This window comes from Wolffia australiana, chromosome 10 (assembly GCF_029677425.1).
Source record: "Wolffia australiana isolate 7733 chromosome 10, ASM2967742v1".
NCBI classification, from domain to species: Eukaryota; Viridiplantae; Streptophyta; class Magnoliopsida; order Alismatales; family Araceae; genus Wolffia; species Wolffia australiana.
In genome coordinates, this window is record NC_135844.1 from 9542901 (window position 1) to 9564393 (window position 21493).

At 43.9% G+C, this 21493-nt stretch overlaps 2 protein-coding genes across 2 annotated transcripts; both read left to right on the plus strand.

Annotated features, from left to right (window-relative positions):
- Positions 1-6748: 6748 nt before the first annotated feature.
- On the plus strand, positions 6749-7369 carry LOC144708265 (uncharacterized). The gene has a single exon (XM_078581517.1). The coding sequence runs from the start codon at positions 6749-6751 to the stop codon at positions 7367-7369; it is 621 nt and encodes a 206-aa protein (XP_078437643.1).
- A 6-nt stretch (positions 7370-7375) lies between these two features.
- On the plus strand, positions 7376-8353 carry LOC144708267 (uncharacterized). The gene has a single exon (XM_078581518.1). The coding sequence runs from the start codon at positions 7376-7378 to the stop codon at positions 8351-8353; it is 978 nt and encodes a 325-aa protein (XP_078437644.1).
- Positions 8354-21493: the final 13140 nt, after the last annotated feature.

Sequence of the window (21493 nt, forward strand, 5' to 3'; positions counted from 1 at the left end):
TCGAACGGGCAGCCTATAGCACCATTGGTAAATGAAGTTCCCCGATTAAGGGTAAGTGATGTTGGACGTCATCGGGGACGTTATCCGATCGACACCGAATATGATGGTTTGGTGCCGATAAGTGATAAAGTATCGGATTACGGTGGTGTCATTGTCCGACGGTTACCTAAGGGGTATGTACCTGATGCAGAATGCCCTACGTGTCGTACGTGCAGGCTCTGACTTGAGGGAGGCAACGAGCTCCAAGTTTGGATGGGGGTTGCCGACTGACGTCGACAGTAGCCTCTTGAACCTCGTCCGAGCAACGAGGACGTCTACGACTAAACAAAATCAATCCGTCAAGCTCGCACGTAACGGACGTACTCATCCGTACTGGTAAGGCACTTAAAGACGTAGTTTTCTCTTGTTTAACCTCTCTCACCTACCAAGCCCGAGCCCTGTGGAGTCAGGACGAAAAGAAACTGCAAAGCATAATGTAACGAGCGGCGAGAGGGTATTGTACCTTGTTGTCAGACAGCTTGTCGTGCAGTCCTTCATTGACTGTCGGTGGGGAAGTCGGAGCGGGTGAGGTGACGTGGCGTCGGAGAGATCGTGCCAGCTTGGTGAGCGACGATAGTGCTGAAGTGTATGTAAAGGCCAGAGCGGAGAGGAAGACGAGGGCGGCAGCTTTGACGGCTCAAACTAGTAGACGGGAGAGCCGGCGCAGCTCGGGCAATGCGGCACTAGCAAGATGATCGGCCAGATCAGTCAGTTCGGTCAATTGGGTCGATTAGATCGATCGGTTCGGTCGACTGGGTCTTTCGGATCGGTCAGTTCGGTCGGTCGGTCAGCTGGATCCATCGGTCATTCGAACGCTCAGAAGTTGTATCAGCCAGATTTGTCGGTCGAATTGGTGGGGTCAACTGCAAGTCGGATCGGTCAACCATTTGTTTGGACAGTCGGTGGTTGTGGAAGCGGATCGCTGGTGGGCTGGACTGGTCAAGGATCTGTTAGGAAGCCCCAACGTCATCGAGGGGGGCTTCAGCCTTTCCAAAAGGTGGCTCTGGTCATCCGCCAACAGCCCGAGGTGGAAGCACGGGGTCAGCCGGCCTTCGTCGGTCCCGAAGCAATTAGCGGCGGGATGGCGGCGGCGAGGACTCGTGCAGCTGATGGCTTGCGGCGAAGATCCCAGCGGCTGTTGGAGAATTTGACGCTGGTTAGTTGAGGCCTCCGTTCCATAGCAATGAGGGGGAAGCCAATTTGCTCTGCTACCTGGGAGGCTAGAGCGGTGGATGGGGAGAATTCCCCCTACCTCCACCATCGGCCCTCGCATTTTAGGAGCCAAAATTTATCCATCCGGAGTCCGGTCACACCCAGTAATTAGGAGCCAGAAGAAACATGCGACAGGTTGAATCTTCTTCTCACTATCCTCCTCGTTCTTTCTCTTCTCCCCTCCCTTTCTGTTTTCTTTTCTTTGAAGAAGGGGGAGACCAGAACCATGAACAACGATGCTTCTGTTTTCTTACTGGTCTAAGAACTTAGGGCCCCCCTCTCGGATAGCCCGGTTTACAAAGACTCTTATCTTGATAGGTATCAAGAAGAAAAACTTTGGGAATTAGAAAGTAAAGAAGATCTCCCTTATATAGGGGGGGGGGGGGAATGGGCCCCTGAATGGGCTATAAAGGGGTCCTTTAGGGGAACCCTTATAAATGTGCTCCCCTTTACAAACAAAGAAGAAACTAAGAAAATGAAAGGGAATTAGGGGAAATTGGGAGATAAAAGGGAAAAAGACAAGGGGGGAAAGGGTTAGAGAGAGGCCCATCCCCCTCGGCAAAATGACTGACGGATGAATGTGTCGCAGACGCGACAAACTCGCAACAAAAACGAAACGAACAAGAACGGGGAAAAAGACAAAAACACGAGAGAGAAGTGAAGCAAACAAAAGATAAGTGAGCGTCTATCACCCGGTCTTCGACGTCGAGGGCGGGCAACCCGGATGACGTTGTCGACAAACTTCAAGGGTGTGCACCATTAATCCTCGCGGGGTCAAAAGAACTCTCCGTCGAGTTGGGGTAGCTGGTGACGGCGTCTGGCGAGGGCCTGCTCGTCGCTAGCGTGTGTTGCGCTCCGTGGTGATTGGGGCTCCACATCTGCACATAAAGTTCTTCGCGGTACCCTGTTCCCTGTATCGTTAATTATCCCAAGCAGGATACGATCGCCCGACTCGAGCCAATCGGGCATCTTCACTGGGGAAGTGGTCACAGCGAACTCACTCGCATGAATGGGGCTTAGAAAGGCCAGGGTATGGGGAAGAGAAAGGGCTCGATACGCGATGGGGGCCGCAACGTTAGTGGAGCAGGTCCCCCATGAAGGAGGGATTTCGGCAACGTAGGCGTGTCCGCCCACTCGTTAGAGGGTCGGAAACGGGTCGGCGCTACAAACATCTAGCATTGTGGCTGGCCTGGGAGAATAGCTCTCCAGCCAAATTCTCACCGACGCTCTGTTTCCCACATCAGTCACTTGGAGTCAGCTCTACGAGTCAGCAGCCTACATGTACTGTGCATGCCTAAATGATGACCTATCATGATTAGCATGATGCAGCGACAAAACATGCTGGGCGAATGCATAATGAGAGACTACTACGGATGCTAGGGGTGGAAGTCGTGATGGGACTTGGCCGTGTACGATCTCGGGTGGGCTCAACCCAGCGGCATGGGCCTCCGAGGAGACATAATTTTCAAGGTTATGGATAATCTTTTAAGATCCAATCGGACACATAATTCAAAATTCCCTTTTGAATAAATTGATCCATAGTGCAATTCCAGTTATGGTTTTCAATGCTTCTAAAAATTTGTTCCCATGAATTCGATCAGAGGCGCGATTCTACATCGCTCATCGACTCATGATAAGAGACCAAGGGCCGCCTGATTCACTAAGGCAGAGTACATATTGATACAAATATCAAAAATTCATTTGGGTAATTTACATTTTATTTGTTGAGATTGTTCGTTCAGATCTAGAGTTTGCATTAACTAGATCACTTTATTTGTTGAGCTGTTCAGATTTTTAAAAAAGTCGTTTATGATTACATCTTTCAAAGACTGATAGTGCTGGATATCAATCAATTGTTGAACTTTTTATTCGTTCTGATAGTTTAATTGCAGACGATACAGCAAATAAGTGGAGGAATAAGATAAGAAAATGGGCTGCCTAATTCACCATGCCGTGGTATGTACTGATTTACGCATCGAACACTTACGTGGCACTAAGTTAAATATAATGTTACATTGAACTTGTTGTTTCCCTTTCTGCAGCTTGAGATTCATCTCGGAAAGTGAGATAAACCTTGATGAAGGGAGCATTCCTTTAGGAAACTAAAACAACTTGATTCTCTGTCGAAGGTTGGTTATCCCATCTAATTATTGTTTACCTGAATCAATGCCAATATGCTTTCCTATTTTCCTATTATTTGGTTCAAAAATTCTTGATTTCCCATTTCCTGATTTCAAGCTCAAAACTTGGCTTCACACCCTTACCTTGATCAGAATTTTTTGAAGTAATCGAGATTGTGGTTCTCCTCAAATTTCAAGCTTCACGAACTGGAAATCCAATATTGATTTCTCTCACCTTGATCAATATGAGTTGATGAAGAGAACTGAATTGAGTAAATCAAAAAACTTTCTAAGACCAAAAGGTGAGACGAGAGACCAAACTATTTCGTACATCGTCCATAGTGTTGACAAGTCGCTGTTGACGCACCGGTTGAGAGATGAAATCAAGGGCGGAGACCACTACTCCTCTCTTCCCCATTCCCCGTTGTCCCAATTGAAATGATTGCTATAGATGAAGAGATGGATATAGATTCTGATAGATGGACATCGAACTTCTCCATCAATCAATGATGTGCAGTTGACTGCTCATCTGATGTGCAGATTCTAATGACTGCTCATTTGATGTGCAGCTGACCTAACATAATTATGCTCCTGCTAAAGAGTGTAAAAATTTTGAAATCAATCTTGATACAGTATGTTCCACTCTCCACTACTGATGTCAACTTATAATTTTAGGAATTCATCCCTAGATTTTGTTCCACTGACTGCTACTAATGTCCACTAATAATTTTAGGAATTCATGTGCCCTTCTGTTCGCTTATTGCGCCCACCATTGTTTACAACCGTATGGCCGAGCGGATCGCATACCGTCGATCTACACGATCAGCCAACGTGAGGACCTTCCTCGCAGCTTCGCGTACGGTGGAGAATGTTCAACCACATTCTCTAGGAGTCATGTCTGCAACATGCGCTTCATGCCAATCTAAGATGTGGATGCAAGAACGCAAACATGGTTCTGGTCAGAGGAACCCAGTGTTCCAATTATGCTGCAAGATTGGCGAGGTGATGCTTCCGGCTTTCCCCAATCCACAGGGAACGCTTCTCGCTTTGTTGGAGGGGGCGACAAAGGAGGCGAAGCACTACCGCAATTTCCTTCGAGCCTACAATTCAGCTTTTGGATTCACGTCCAGCGGGGCAAATTTTGACCGTACCCTTGCCGACAACCATGCTGGCATTTACACATATCACATACAAGGAGGTGTTTACCATCATATCTCCAAAGCACTATTGACCCCTGTTGGTGAAGCTCCCTGTTTTGCTCAAATCTACATATACGACACGGACTACCAGATTGACTCACGAATCTCTATCTTCCCTGATCTGCATCGCTACATCCTTGAAAAGATCCACCATTGTCTGCGTGAGGTCAATCCCTTTGTTCGGCAGTTTCAAGATAACAATGAAGAAGTGCTCCATAGTGCATCCACCCAAGAATTTGAGCGACGAATTGGTGAACCTTCTATCCTCGACCGTCGTTATGATCAACCCACAACATCTGAAGTAGCCATAATTATGCCTGGAGATGGTAATGAAGGAGATGGTAAGCGCAACATTGTTCTTTGAAAGCGTGGAGGGGGCCTACAGTTCGTGAATCAGCTTGACGGAAATTATGATCTGCTACACTTTGTGCTCCTCTTCCCATATGGCACTCAAGGGTGGAGCATGCAACTAAAGGAAAGAACCAAGGAAACGATGAATCAGTTCTATGCTTACCACTTCATGGTTCGAGACTCATCACGAGTGCTTCATCTTTCTGGCCGGCTTTTTCAAGAATATGTTGTGGATGCCTACGCCAAGGTTGTAGAGTCACGCTTACTGTGGATTCGATGCAACCAGAGGACATTGCGTGCAAGCCTCTACTGCGGGTTGTTTGACCAAGTCGCCACTGACGATGTTGTTATTCCTGCAGGGAGGATGATCATTCTCCCACCATCCTTCACTGGCGGGCCGCGCTACATGCAAGGGCTATACCAGGATGCCATGGCTATCGTAAGAAAGATGGGAAAGCCTGATTTATTCATCACAATGACTTGCAACCCAAAATGGCCCGAGATCACCAAAGCTCTGCTACCCGGACAGAAGTCGCAAGATCGATTCGACCTATGTTGCGCATTTTCCGATTGAAATTGAAGGAGATCCTCCATTTGATCATCGACAAGGAAATATTTGGCAAAGTAAAAGGCCGTGTGTACGTTGTCGAGTTTCAAAAATGTGGTCTCCCACATGCGCACATGCTGTGGATACTAGATGATCCGTACAAGCAAAGAACCCCTGAAGACATTGACAAGATTGTGTGTGCCGAGTTACCAGATCCCAATGAGACCGAGTTGCTTAATTGTGTGGCGACACATATAATCCATGGTCCTTGCGGTTCTGCAAACCCAAGATGCCCATGTATGAAGAACGAAAAATGCTCCAATAAATACCCCAAGTAGTTCGTCTACTCAACACGGGTAAACAACGATGGGTACCCTCTCTACTCGCGTCGCAATAATGGTCGTGTTGTCTAGAAAGGTTCACATCTCATTGAGAATCGATGGGTCATTCCGTACAATAAGTATTTGTGCAAAGTGTTCAACTGTCACATCAACGTTGAAATCTGCTCTTCCATCCAATCCGTAAAGTACTTGTACAAGTACGTGTATAAAGGCCACGATCCCATTCAAGCAAAATTATCTTCAAAGGTTCTACCATTGAACGATGCCATTCTACGTGCACCTCAAAACACTACATCCAATCATGAAGCCCAACAATATCTCGATGCCCGATACACGTCCGCATTAGAAGCCTTCTGGCGTATCTGCGAATTTAGCATGCAAAAAATGTATCCAAGTGTTTATGCCCTCCAGGTACACGATAAGAATATGCAATCCGTGGTGTACGAAGAAGGTGAATCGGTTAGTGAAGTCATGGACAGGGCAGCACGCACCCCACTCACTGAGTGGATGCGCTATAACAGGGAGCATCCAGAAGACGAATTAGCCCGACGGACGTTGTACGTTGACTTCCCGTCTTATTACACATGGACCAATTCCACTCAATGATGGTCACGACGTCATCGCCTACAATGCATTGGTAGGCTGCACTTCGTGTGCCCCCGCGACACTACGCGATACTATCTCCGGCTGATGCTTCATCGCGTTCCTAGAGCGAGGTGTTACGAAGATTTGCGCAACGTTCAAAATGTTGTTTACGACACATATCAGAGTGCCACTGAAGCCCTTGGCCTACTCCACTCCGACGCTGAGTTTGACAATGATCTCGCACTAGCCTCAGCCATTGCTTCTCCCCGTCAAATACGCGAGCTATTCACAATGATACTACTTTATTGTGAACTCTCCCAACTACATGTGCTTTTTGAAAAATACCTTGACGCAATGTCAGATGACATCCGTTTAGAGAACTGTGCTTCACAAGTGACTAACCATATACGACAAAAAGTATTGAGGGCGCTCCATCCAATCCTTTACCACAACGGATCTTCTCTTGCAGCATACCCAGTGTTGCCCCAAGTCGTTGAACCTCAAGTTATAGATGCAGGATGTAGTCCAAGCCATGGAAACAACAATCAAAATGCAATGATCGCAACAGAATGCCTACGAGACATGCTGAATGTGGAACAAAGACAACTTTACGATGCAGTATTTGATGCCATTGAATTAGGAAATCATGCTACGGAGCCCAGGGTATTCTTTGTTGACGGGCCTGGTGGATCTGGAAAGACTTTCCTCTACTCAGCTATTCTCGCACAAATCAAGGCCTCTCGCCTCACCACCATACCGACTGCGACAAGTGGTATTGCAGCGCTTCTTCTGGAAGGAGGTCGAACGTTACACTCCACATTCAACATTCCAATTCCTGTCACACACATCTCAACGTGTGGAATCTCACCTGACTCGGTGATTGGCCAAAAAATTCAGTCATCAAGTATTATAATTGTGGACGAAGCTCCAATGATGCAACACCATGTTTACGAGACGTTGGATCGATCTATTTGAGATGTGATGAAGACCATAGATGCAACTTTGGAAAATGTTCCTTTTGGTGGCAAGGTTGTTGTAATGGGAGGCGACTTTAGACAGATGCTTCCAGTCATACAAAAAGGCTCACGGTCAATGATCATCAGTTCGTCTCTTAACCGAAGCGATGTATGGCGCCATTGCTCAATTTTCAGCCTCAGAACCAATGTCCGTGTTTCACTAGAGCAACAAGCGTGGAGCGAGTTCCTACTTGGGGTAGGAGAAGGATGCCTTGGCCCTGATGTCCATCTTCCTCCTGAGATTCAGCGCGTCCCCTCCTTGCTTGATCTGATTGCCAAAGTTTATGGAACCTTTGATGATACCGCAACTTCGTTGGTAGCGAAGACAATTTTGACGCCCTTAAACATTGATGTGGTCAAGGTCAACAACATGGTTCTCGATGTCTTCCCAGGTGAAGTTATGGAGTACTTCAGTTTTGACGCAATCCCTCATGGCGTAGTCAACAATGAATCTCTCTATCCAACCGCGTTCTTAAATACAATTGATGATGCGACAATGCCACTCCACAAGCTCCGACTCAAGATCGGTTGCATCGTGATCCTCCTTCGGAACTTGAACACAATACAAGGTCTATGCAACGGGACCAGGCTACGAGTGGACAGCTTTATCCCAACAATGATACAAGCCACAATCATCAGCCAAGGCAATTTCTACGGTGATGTCCATCTCTTACCACGGATTGCGCTCTACCCGTCTCAATCGAGGCTTCCGTTTCGATTCAAGCGCCTGCAGTTCCCACTTCGATTGGCCTTTGCGATGACGATTAACAAATCTCAAAGCCAGACCCTAGAGACAGTGGGGTTATATCTACCAAACCCACTTTTTACTTACGACCAACTCTACGTCGCTCTATCAAGGACACGAATCGGTCCAACAGGAATAGTGTTCTGCGATGGCCAACGTTGTTTACAAAGAGGTTTTCCACTAGGAGATGTCAAGTAGAAGGCCGTAGAAGACGATCTTCTCCGATCTCAGGTACAACATCAAACTCCCCCTCTCAATTCTCATCCCCATAAAAAAAAGAACTAAAATACTTCTTAATTTCAGTTCCCATGAAGCCGTTCCATCATCTGCGCTCCACTAAATAGAACAACATCATCATTGTCCACATCATTATTACACCATCTTCGGGTCATAAAATCTATCTTGTCAAAGAGGCCCAGTCCTAGCAATTCTTCAATGTGACGTGCCAACGGGGGTTGCATTCATTTGTATTGTACGCCTCAAAAACAGCATGAGAAACAATCTTCGTCGTCTGACCTTCCCACCGTCGCACTACAGCACAATGTACCTCCACATAAAAAAGGCAAGAAACTTCTTTCTTATGTTCTCCCCCTCCACTACTCCCTCTATCTCTATATAAAATCTCCTCCTTCCTTACCACAGCGCATCTCCTTCTATCTATCCCCCTCATACGCTCACTCTATTCGTCTCTCACCGTCTCTAACTCTCTCTCCCTTTGCCTTCCCTCTCTTCCTCTCCTCTTTCTCTATCTCTATCGGCAATATCAGGGAAAAAATGAAAGAGAGAACTAGAGAACGAAAAAAAGAGCTCCAAATACTGGATCGGCGAAACGGTTGCATGGGGACCAAGCAAGGTCTATTTATTTGGTGAGCTTTTTGGATTTTTCACAAAGAATTTTTTATTATAGCAGTCAACGGCTGACATTGGTGGTTATCAATCATTTTTTATTCTTCTCGGTCTACTCCAAGCGAGCATTGCGAGCGAGCCACCTGTTCTCTAAGCTACCCTTGACATGTTCTCCAAATGAAGTAGGTTTCTTTCTTCCATTCACCTGCATCTGTCTCCAAGCTTGACGGAGGCGACCTTCTCTTTGATTGGTACGGCTACAGTCCTTGATTTAACTGTCTTCGTCTGTTGCTCTACAAGGATTTCTCCGCAATTTTCTCGTAATCGGCGCACTTTCGTTGTCCTGTTCCTCTTAGAACTTTTTCCCTCGGAACAGTTAGCGCTCATTTTACAATTTCGCTGGGGTTCTGCTAGCTTCTTCCACGTTTTTTGTTATTTTTTAAGAGCGTGCACTTTTCATATTTTCTCGCGCGTACCTGCCTCCTAATCGGGAATCTATGTCTGGTCATGATTATGACTCTGTCTCTCTTGGCAGGTGGAATTGATGTGTCGTAGTTGGTGATCTTCCGAGTTCAACAATTTACTCTACGATCAACGAATATCTAGATCAATCGTTCGCTCAGATTTTGAGTTTGTGTTACTTGAATCAATTTATTTGGTGAGCTTTTTGGATTTTTCCCAACGCATTTTTTATTATAGCAGTCAACGGCTGACATTGGTGGATATCAATCATTTTTTATCCTTCTCGGTCTACTCCAAGTGAGCATTGTGAGTGGGCCACACTAGTTTTTTTATAAGAAAATTCTAAAGCAACAAGACAACCTCAAAGGCAACTCCATCCACACATGTTGGAGGTTGTTAAGAAAGAAATCATGAAATGGCTAAAAGCTCATTTCATATATGCGATTTCAGATAGCCCATGGGTAAGTCCTATACATGTAGTACCTTATAAAACAGGAATAACAGTGACAAAGGATGAAAATGGAGATGACGTTCAAACTAGAGTGGCTTCTAGTTAGAGAGTATGCGTAGATTACAGGAAGCTTAACTCGGTACCAAAGAAAGATCATTGTCCTTTACCATTCATTGATCAGATTCTTAAAAAAATTCAGGTCAAAACTTTTATTGTTTTCTAGATGGATATTCAGGATATAACCAAATTGAAATTAACAAAAGGGATCAGGAAAAACAACGTTTACATGTCTGGTAGGCACTTTTGCATTTAAAAGGATGCCTTTTGAGTTATGCAATGCACCAGCTACTTTTGAAAGATGTATGACTGCTATGTTTTCTGATTTAGTAGGGGATTGCTTAGAAATGTTTATGGGTGATTTTTTAGTCTTTGGTTCATCATTTGATAGTTTTTTATCTAATTTAACCAAGGTGTTGCAGATATGTGTAGAGAACAATCTGGTGTTAAGTTGGGAGAAGTCCCACTTCATGGTGGAGGAGGGAATTGTTTTAGGGCACCATATTAGCAAGGATGGACTAAGGGTGGACAAGGCCAAGGTCGAGGTCATCAAGAACCTCCCCCTACCCACAACCCGAAAACAACTTAGGGGATTTCTAGGGCATGCTGGCTTCTACAGAAGATTTATTGAAGATTTTGCTTAAATTTCTAAACCTTTAACTAATTTACTTTCTAAAGATACATTGTTTGTTTCTAATGAAAATGCTAAAGCATCCTTCTTGCAGGTTAAAGAGGTTTTAATTCAAGCACCAATCTTACAAGCTCGAGATTGGAGTAAATCTTTTGAAATCATGTGTGACACCTCTGACAGTGTAGTGGGAGCCATTTTAGGACAAAGATTTGACAAGAAGCCAGTTGCCATCTACTACGCAAGCAAAACTTTAGGACGAGCACAGGTAAACTACTAAACAACTGAAAAAGAATTGCTTGCTATTATTTTTGCCTTAGAAAAATTTTGTTCTTATCTGTTAGGTAGTAAAATAATTTTTTTTTCAGATCATGTAACTTAAAGTTTTTATTAAATAAAAAATAAACCAAGCCTAGATTAATACGGTGGATTTTACTTTTACAAGAATTTGATTTAGAAATCAAGGAAAAAAGTGGAATAGAGAATATAGTTGCAGATCATCTTTCTAGATTATCTACACAATTATCTATTCCTATCCATGATGTTTTTCCTGATGAATATATTTAAGAAATTCAAGGTAAAAATGTTCCATGGTATGCTCATATTGTAAATTTTATTGTCACAGGGTTATTACCTAATGATTGGGATGTTGATGATAGAAAGAAGTTTTATAGAGATATTATTTACTATTACTATGATGAACCTGAACTTTTTAAATTAGGTGTTGACCATGTGTTTAGAAGATGTGTACCTGAGGAAGAACAATGGAGCATATTAGATGCTTGTCATTCTTCTTTATGTGGTGGACATTACGCTCCAAAATTAACTGCATTTAAAGTTTTAAATCGTGTATTCTTTTGGCCAAGCTTATTTTCGGATGCTTTTGAGTTCTGCTTTAGTTGTTTAAAGTGTCGAGCTGTGATAAATATCAAAAAGAATGATAGAATGCCACTACAGCCCATAATTGAAGTGGAAATCTTTGACCTATGGGGGATTGATTACATGGGACCATTCCCAAATTCAGATGGACATGAGTACATCTTGATGGTAGTAGATTATCTTTCTAGATGGGTTGAAGCAATCCCCACTGGCTCAAATGATTATAAAGAAGTCCTTAAATTCATTCAACAACATATATTTTGCAGGTTTGATTGTCCTACAGAATTATTAGCGATGGAGGAAGTCATTTTAATAATTCTCAATTCAGGACCATGTTAAAGAAATTTGGGGGTTCAACATAGAATCACTACCCCATATCATCCACAAGCCAATGGTCAAATTGAGAATTCACATAGAGCGATTAAGACGATTATTAAAAAGATTATTCGGCCTGATGGGAAAGATTGGTCATATAGGTTATATGATGCTCTTTGGGCATATATATATTGCTTACAAAACACCCTTAGGGATGTCTCCTTATAGGGTTGTTTTTGGTAAGGCATGTCATCTTCTAGTGGAAACAGAACATAGAGCTTATTGGGCTATTAAAAAACTTAATCTTTCTTTAGATGCAATAGGAAAACAACGTTTATTGTAGATGCACAAACTCCAGGAGCTGATGAATGAAGCTTATGAAAATTTAAGAATTTATAAAGCTAGGATGAAGCATTTTCATGACAAGAACATTAACCGCAAACATTTTAGAAACCTCAAAAGGTATGGCTTTATAGTTCAAGGTTGAGACTTTTTCCATGGAAGTTAAAATCAAGATGGGATGTACCATTTATAATCACTGACATATACGATAATGGAGCAGTTTTGAGTTTTGATCCTAAGACAGGGAAGGAGTTCACAGTAAATGGGATGCGATTAAAGCTGTATGTGGAAGCAGAATATTTATCACAACCCACAACAACAATATTGTTAAGCCCGATCGCACCCACCGACCAGGAAGCACCAACTTAGGATTTGGATCCTCAAAATTTTCTCTTTATTGCATTTTCATTTCACAGATAATGGGAATTAACCTTATTCCCTACTTTTCATTTTTTTTGTTTTGTTTTCAGTTTGTAGTATTTCCAGGAATAAAGAAGAAGAAGAAGAAGTACAATTCGCACACATAACGAGATGTCGGCTCATCATTAGTAAGTTCTTTAAAGATCAGGCCTAAGCAGGTTTGCAATTCTGAACTTCTGAATTATATTTGTGATCCATTCCCATGCATTGAGGACATTGCATAATTTAGTGGGGGGGGAGAACATTTCATGTGCTTAGGATTGCAAACTTTTGTTTCGTTTTTGTCATATAAATTCCATTTATAATTAAAAACCCACCTTTAGGAGACCTTCTTTATCCATGAACTTGAATTATATGTGTAGGGAAGTTTGGCTTTATATAGCGGATCATGATCATGTAAAAATAAAACAAACTGAATATTAAGCTTTAAGGGTATTTTTAACACAATGTTTTGGTGAATGTTCAAAGTGATGCATGCCTCAATATGGGCCGTGATCAAAGCACAATAGGCCCTCAGTCAAGTAGTTGACTGATTGTGTGGGAAACTAAAATAAGAGCCTTAGATATATTAAATGTTGATATCTTTAGTTAAATATTATGTTAACCATATCTAAAAAGATTAATATTACTTTAGATCTCAAGTCCTTGGCATAACAGCTTGAAAGGTAATTTGAATTGAAGGCAAAATTGTAAATGTAAACAAAATCAAAATTAAAATGATTAATATTTTATATTGCATAATCATAATAAATAAATATGACTGTTGGAATTTTGACAGATTACCACTATGCCCCTTTCGGATTTCCAAATCTATATATGCAGTTTTCAGCCCTAATCTCAGTCCAAAAATCGCAGTCCAAAAGCTAGAGAGATCTTTCAAGCCCTAGAGCAATTTTCAAGCAGTTTTTGAGCATTCGTTGAAGAGATCATTTATTTCAATCCAAGTCCATAGATCTTGGAATCCTGGTTTTTGGTGCAGGGTTTCTCAAGATTCAAAGGAAAGAAGGCTGGGATCCGAACTTCCCACATCGTAGACCTTGTGACAAGTTTATAACTTTTAGCATATTTTTTATCCCGATTTTGAGCTTTTGATCAACATATGAATTGTTCCTAACATTCATACAAAACCAAAGAAATTTGAATTACATCGTTTGGTTGAGATTTGAAAGATTTACACGATTTGAAGCTGAACAGGAGGGGAATTCAGCGGTGAACAAAGGACGTTGAAAGATTGATATTTGGAGATTTCTATGATCATTTTTGAATATTTGTGTGACCTAATATTTGTGCAAAATTGTTTTACAAAACCATTACAGGTAGAATCATTGCATTTAGTGCAAGATTGAAAAAGATATTGGCGTTTTAAGCATCAAAGGTCAAACACGAATTAAGACTTTTATCCAAAGAAAAACGTGGAGGAGAAAAGGATAGAAGAAATAACGACCACAAACAAGGAGGTATTATTGAAACGAAGTCATAGTTAGATTTATAAATATTTAACTCAATATAATTTTGATATAAAAGTTTTTTGTTGAAGTACTTAACATTGATCATTGCGTTGGATAATATTTCGAGTAGCCATCAGTACTAAGTGTTGTTGAGTAGAATACATTATTCATAAATATACTGTTATTGCTAGATCTTTGTGATCACTCAGGTTAAGGCTTTGGGGGCCATAAGAATAACGCTTTGGGGGCTAAGTTGAAGTAGATTAAGTAGTGTCATTCCGTGGAAGCCTTTGAGGGTTGAGGACGACAAAGCTTCATTGACTTTTTCTTTTTCTTGGTATCCTTGTTCAGCCTTATTTCCAAGTGATTTGCTTGGGGGGCATTCACATAAACTTGGTTTGGGCACATCATTACCTCGGGACAGATACCCCCGAACAGCATTAAGGATTAGCCTAAGCTGTATAAAAAAAATAACTGTCTTCCATTTCCTCTACCTCATTTATTAAGTACAAAAATCCTAGGCTAATTAAAATAAAAATAAAATATAGATATAGAACCTAATTCACCCCCCCCCTTAGGTTGTTCCTTGGCCACCTAAACTAACACAAACCTTGATTTTGGATAATGTGGGAGTCAATTTCCAAATGCCTAGGGTATCTAATGGGTGTGTAGGGGATAGAAAAGTCAAAGGTTTGAAGCACTATGACTCAAAAAGGTAGAGAGTTGAGTGAATTGAGAACCCCAACCGCGCCACCATTCACTGAGCCAATCCTACTTGAATGTTTTTATTCTTTCATCAAGCCAATCTTACTTTAGGGTGGAAGATAGACATTTCTCCAAGTCTTTAAGCACATAATTTTCTTTTTCTGATCTCTATCCACCTTACCATTCCATTTGTTATACCATATGTTATATACCTATCCACTTCATTGAACTTTTCTCTAACCTACAGCCTTTCATGGATGGTAGCCATCTCCCAAGCCATTCTATCTCCCTTTCCATGGGATCACCTATATCCCATCTCTATCACCATTTCTGTCTAATTCGCTCTTCAATTTCTTATTACCTCTTCTTCTCTTAAATGATTTTACACAGTGCCCTCATTAGAATTTGCCGAGTATATTAGAAACATGCATCATGACATTCATTCACGCATATCATCTATGAACGAGCAGTATAAGTCCAAGGCAGATAAGAGTCGTAGGTTTGTGACGTTCTCCGAGGGGGAACTGGTCCTAGTCAGATTGAGGCCTGAGAGGTACTCTCCTGGGGTCGCTACAAAGCTTCATGCTCGTAGCGCCGGGCCTTTCCTGATAGCCCAACGGATCAACGACAACGCCTATGTCGTGAGCATCCCGCCAACTTGGGGGATTAGTTCGACGTTTAACGTCAGTGACTTATCCCGCTACCAACCCTCGCCACCCATCATCGAGCCTCACAACCAATTGAGCCTTAGTAGCAATGAGAGTGAGAGCTCACCCGCCACCTCCCCGTTTCCTACCCTTGTACGCCAAGATGCGATAGAAACGGTACTGCAGGAGGTAATTCACGCTGAGGGGGAGCGAGTTGGCCGCACTTTCTTAGTCCATTGGCAGGGGCGCCCGTCTTCCGACGACACGTGGATTTCCGAGGACGACTTGCGACGACTTGCGACGACTTCGGCCGGACCTGCTGCAGCCACTGGAGGACTTCGCGGAGCTTCGCTCGCCGGAGTCGAGCTCCTCGCACCCTGGGAGGATGATGGAGGACCATCCAGCAGATGACGGTTCAGCGATGACGACGCCACAAGAGGATGCCACGATGACGCGCCATCAGCAACGCCGAGCCGCTCTAGTCGACGTCCGTCATCCGGGGTTTAAGTACTCCGGGTAAGCAAGACTTTACCATTTTATTATTTTCATCATTATGTTGTATTTCTTTCCGAATTATGGATTGGGCCATTACCGTAGGGCCCGTCCTCATCTTTGTTTTATATTTTAGAATTGTATTTGAATTTGTAAGGAGAAACCGAACCACGTTTCACGACGGTTCGATATCTCCCCACGTTCTCTTGGCACCCCTCCTCCCTATATAAGGGGAGGGCATGCCCAAGGAACATTTGGAAGTTTTTGAATGAACTGAATTTTTCAAAGAGCTTCCCTTATCGTAGTCTTAGCGTAGGGGGTGTGGCTGGCCCCAACCACGTCGAGATCACTCCGTGTTTAGAGCTCACGATCCGCTCGTCGAGATCACTCCGGACGGGTCGTGCTAATCGTGCCGTCGAGATTACTCCGGTACGTTTAAAGATTCAAGAAGTCGGCATCGCCTTGCGCGGACGGAAGTCTGCATCGAGATTACTCTGGAGGCCTCCGGACACACGAGACGCCATCGATCTGCGCTGCATCGGGAGACTTGTCTTCATCAAGGAGACTCGCCCGCGACGATCAAGAACTTCTGTCGCCAAGGTTCTTGATTCCCCCCACCACCTACACCCTTCTCATCCATTCGCCCCGACCATCTTCTACCCGGTTTCTTGATTCCCCCGCCTCGCCCCCGCCATCTCTTGATACTACCCGCATTCCCTCCTACACCGTTTCTTGAACCCTCGCCATTTCTTGATCTTACATCATCCTGCCTTCGTTCTTGAACCCCTCGCCCTGTTCCCTGCTTTCTTGATCCCTACCATCATCGTCCCCCCCATCTTCTTGACTCCTCCCTCCCCTCTACTCTTCTTGATCGTTCTTGCCTACCCGTCTTTGCACCCCTTGTTCTTGACCCCGTCTTCTTGATTATCCGACGCACCTCTCATCCTTTTCCTCTTATCTCCCGCGGTTCTTGAATCCTAGCGCCATCCCGTCATCCTGCCCGAGCCTACACTCCTCCTTGTCTCGCTTCGCGTCCCGACGCCTTTGCCCGTCGCTCCCGCGGTCATCCTCACTCCCGGGATCGCGACCCCAACGCAGCCGCCCTCGCATCGCGGTCCGGTACCGGTAGCGGCGCTCAACCCGCGTGACGGCCTTGCGCCCAGTCCGTAGGCCTCTATCGCGCGGCAGGCCTGGTCTCGCGCTCGGTGATTCCGCGCCGCCGTCACGATCCTGCGCCCTCGCCGCGCCTCGCAGGGCACCGGGCCCTTGCACCCTCGGCCCTGCCGCTCTCCTCTCAGGCCATTGATCGACACCTACGCCACCTCAACACGATTCGCTACACGGAGTTGTGCTCACGCCGCCGTTGACCCACGCGCCCTCGGCTATCTCCTCTACGACCTTGGCGCATCTCCTCGACATCCCGGTCGTCGACTAAACTTCTTCAGCGTCGGCCAGCCTTCGCCTGCCCGTTCTCTGACCGCCGTGGACTAAGCGCCTTCAGGTCAGTCTCGTCTCCCCTCCATCCATATCCAGTATCATTACCGCTGCAGTGCCGTCTTCCACTATTGCCTCCTCTGTCACGACTATACGAGCAACGCCAGAATAGGACGAGCCACCGTTGACGAAAATAGGAACTTTCTTGAGGTAAACAGACTGTCCTCTGACCACTTAAATTCCGAACTAGACAGGGCCGTCAGACGCCCCTCGCGTCGTAGACGTCTAGTTATCCTGAGGGTCATTGGGAGTTTGTTCTACGGATCACTCACCCTTGGTGTCCGTCATGATCCTCGTTCTTATCCCCTGAATCTTAGCTGCTTGTTCATTTACATATCATTTCTTACTCTGGTCCACGCCATATCATCATTTTGTCCTGTGATGTGAAACGCGCCGCTCGATCCCGGCCAACGGCATTTCGCATCAAAATGGTTGGGACACCGACGTAGCGACTGTCCGTCACTCTTGCATATGGATATGAATGTGAATCCAATTAGAATCACCACCTGAAGATGACTTAGATTTCGATGAGTATCTAGGTGAACTCCCGATGGTGAAGAATACGAGGAACCCCTTGGATACATACAGACCACCCCCGCCCAACCTTATCTGGAGCAACCAATAGTAAACTTATGGATTCAACAAAGCGTATTGGATCTAGGAAGCTCTAGTACCACCAGGCAAGCCCTTACTAGGACCATTACTCCAAACCCCACGGTCATATACATCACCCCAAGAACCAGACCATCGATGACACCACAACCTTGTCAAATGTCCTACATAAATGAAGAACAACTAACCCGTACGCCAGCGTTCATTTTACCACCGCCTTTGACATGCATGACTCCAATGACTGCCGATTTATCTCAGCGCACATCTATCTTTTATTTGTATGTCAAAGTTAGAGGGCCTACTTTAAAATTGATAGTAGGTAGTAGGATCTGCATCAATGTAGTATCTGAACATACTGTGGCTAAATTAGGCCTTAGTCTCATACCACATCCAATGCCGTATATCACGGATTGATGCTTCTACCTCACCAATGAAGTCTCAATGTCAAGTTCCCCTAAAAATGAGCACATATGATGAGAAGGTGCTATGTGATATTTTACCAATGAAAAACAGTTGCATTATCTTAGGATGACTATGGTTATTTCACCATGATATATAGTTAACCGGACGAGCCAACACTAGCTCGTTCATTTACGCTGGTGGCCCACTAATATGGTATCCCTCAACACGACAAGTGATCCCACTATCATTGCCCACCTCGAGTCATACACGAGCGCCTCGAAATCCAATAGTCACTAGCAGCTTTATTTTCAAGCGAGCACTAGAACAAAATCAGGACAATACACCAGTCTGTTTTGCTCTTACCTTATTCGTTCTAACGAAAGAACAGGAGCAAAACTCTGAGGCACCCGAGGTAATTCAGCTTATGAGTGAATTGGCTGAAATTTTTCCAACGAATCTGCCCAACAAGCTCTCACTAATGTGTGATATTCAATACACCGTTGACTTAGTGCCGAGAGTATCCCTCCCGAATTTACAATATTATCAGATGGAGCCCATCAAGTATGAAGAACTACACCAGCAGGTTAAGGAACTATTCTCGATAGGATTGATCCGAGAAAGTCTCGGTCCTTGCATTGTATCGGCCCTACTTGCGCCCAAAAAAGATGAAACTTGGCGCATGTGCTGTGATTCAAGGGCCATCAACAAAATTCGGTTAAATACCATTTCACAATTCCTCATGTGCAAGATCTATGCGACGAGATGACTGGAGCTGCTATTTTCTCCAAGATCGATTTACGTAGTGGTTACCATCAAGTTAGAATTCGACCGCAAGATGAATGGAAAATGTCACGCAAAATCAAGGATGGTCTCATTGAATGGGACATTATGCCTATTGGGCTATCTAATGCCCCTAGCACTTTTTAAAAATTGATGAATGAAGTGCTTCGCTCTTCCACTGGGAAATTCATCATCATCTATTTTGACGATATTCTGATTTATTGTCAAAACTGACATGAACATCTCCAACATTTACGGATGTATGTATTGCATTACGACGGGAGAAGCTCTATGCTCATCCAAAGAAATGCAGTTTATTTACCTCATAGATTTCTTCCATGGGGTCTTATCCTATCAGCTCGAGTAGCTGCCGATGCAGCTAAAGTTGAAGCCATTATCTCATGGCCAAAGTTAAGAGACATCCATGACGTCCGCAACTTTACGAGCTTAGAAACCTTCTACCGAAGGTTAGACAAGTTTGAATGGACCCCCCCCCCCCCCCCCCGCGATAAAGGTTTTGAACTTAACTGCGGCCGATAAAGCTCACGACTGAGGCTCTTGTCCTTCGATTGCCAGACTTTCTAAGGTTTTTGAAGTAGCATGTGACGCTTCCAGTGTTGGCATTGGAGGAGTTTTTACTCAAGAAGGGCATCATATCAAATACTTTAGTGAGAAATTAAATGAAACTCAAAAGCCCTTAAAAGATGAGTGAACTTCAAATTGTGAGATTATTACATCTCAGACGGATACCTCTTATACAAAAAGAGGTTGTGCATCCCACGAACGTCTCTACGCGAGTCCTTAATTTGTAAAAATCATGCAGGTGGACCTAGTGGTCACTTTGGAGTCAACAAGATTATCTAGCACGTAGAATACCAATTTTATTGGCCTTCGTTTCATAGGGACGTTAGCAAAATCATCTCGCGATGCCTAACGTACTCCCACATCAAACTGACCAAACAGAGCACCGGGTTATATACGCGACTCCCAATACCCAAAAGGCGATGTCATGATGTTAATATAGATTTTTCTTAGGACTTCCAAGGACTTTACGCCGGCACAACTCAACCATGGTTGTCATCGATAGATTTTCTAAGATGGCACATTTCAAGACATGTTCTAAAACCGCCGACATTTCACACGTCGGAGGATTAGTATGTGATAACATTATCAAATTACATGAAGTACCAAAATCTATTGTCTTCGATCGGGACGTGCAATTTACGAGTTATTTTTGGAAAACACTTTAGGAACCCACTTAAAGTTTTCGACGGCCTGTCATCCCCAAACAAATAGGTTGAAGCTGTGAACTGTAGTCTTGGCAAATTATTAGGATCCATTGTGGAAGAGCATGTCACTTCATGGGATCAAGTGTTACCTTGCGTGAAATTTTCCTATGATTCTTTAGTAAATCGTACTACTGATAAGCCATCATTTGAAATAGTTTATGCTTAGATCTCATGCCATTAGACCTGCATACTAGAACTTCCGATGAAGGTTTTTAATTTGATGAGCATATGAGAAATATGCATCATAGCATTCATCTATGCATTGCATCTCAAAATGAAAAATATAAGTCAGCTATTGACATAAGACGACAATCAGTTAAATTCTAGGTGGGAGATTTAGTAATGGTTATATTATGGCCTAATAAGAATTCTCTAGGGGTCGCTACAAAATGACACCATCGTAGCACTGGGCCTTTCTCGATGGCCCATGTGGTCAACGACAATGCCTACATAGTATATCTCCTGAGTAGGGGATCTGTCCTACCTTAAACGTCACTGATCTAGTATGTTCTCAACCCATGCCACCAAGTCATGAGCCTCACATCCCTTAATATATGTTACCAAATCATGTGCCTCAATAGCACTAAGACTGAGAGCCACTTGCCACCCTTTCCTATTCCAAACTCTCTGAGGTACGAACACATTGACACAGTACTACATGAAGTAATCCACATTGCAGGGGAGCATTTGGACAACAAATTTTTAGTCCGTTGGCAGGGTCGATCGTCATCTGAAGATGCATGGATCAATGAAGCGGGACTACTATGACTTCCATTGGAGCTAGTGCAACCTTTTGAAGATGTCATCGCCATCAACTTGTCAGAGTTACAGCTCCTTCCATCACTTGATGATGATGGGGGACCCTCAGACCAACAACATGAAGGGACGCCAGCAACCACTTCGAGCTGCTCCTACTAGTGTCTGCGACTAGAATTTCAAGCACGGCCTAACAACAGGTCGTGATAATTTTTTTCGTTGTATTATCATGTTTTTTTTAAATTTTGGGTAGCCCTTCATGTTTGGGCTGTATCCATTCTATGTTGTTTTCCTTGACGTTTATTAAGGGAAA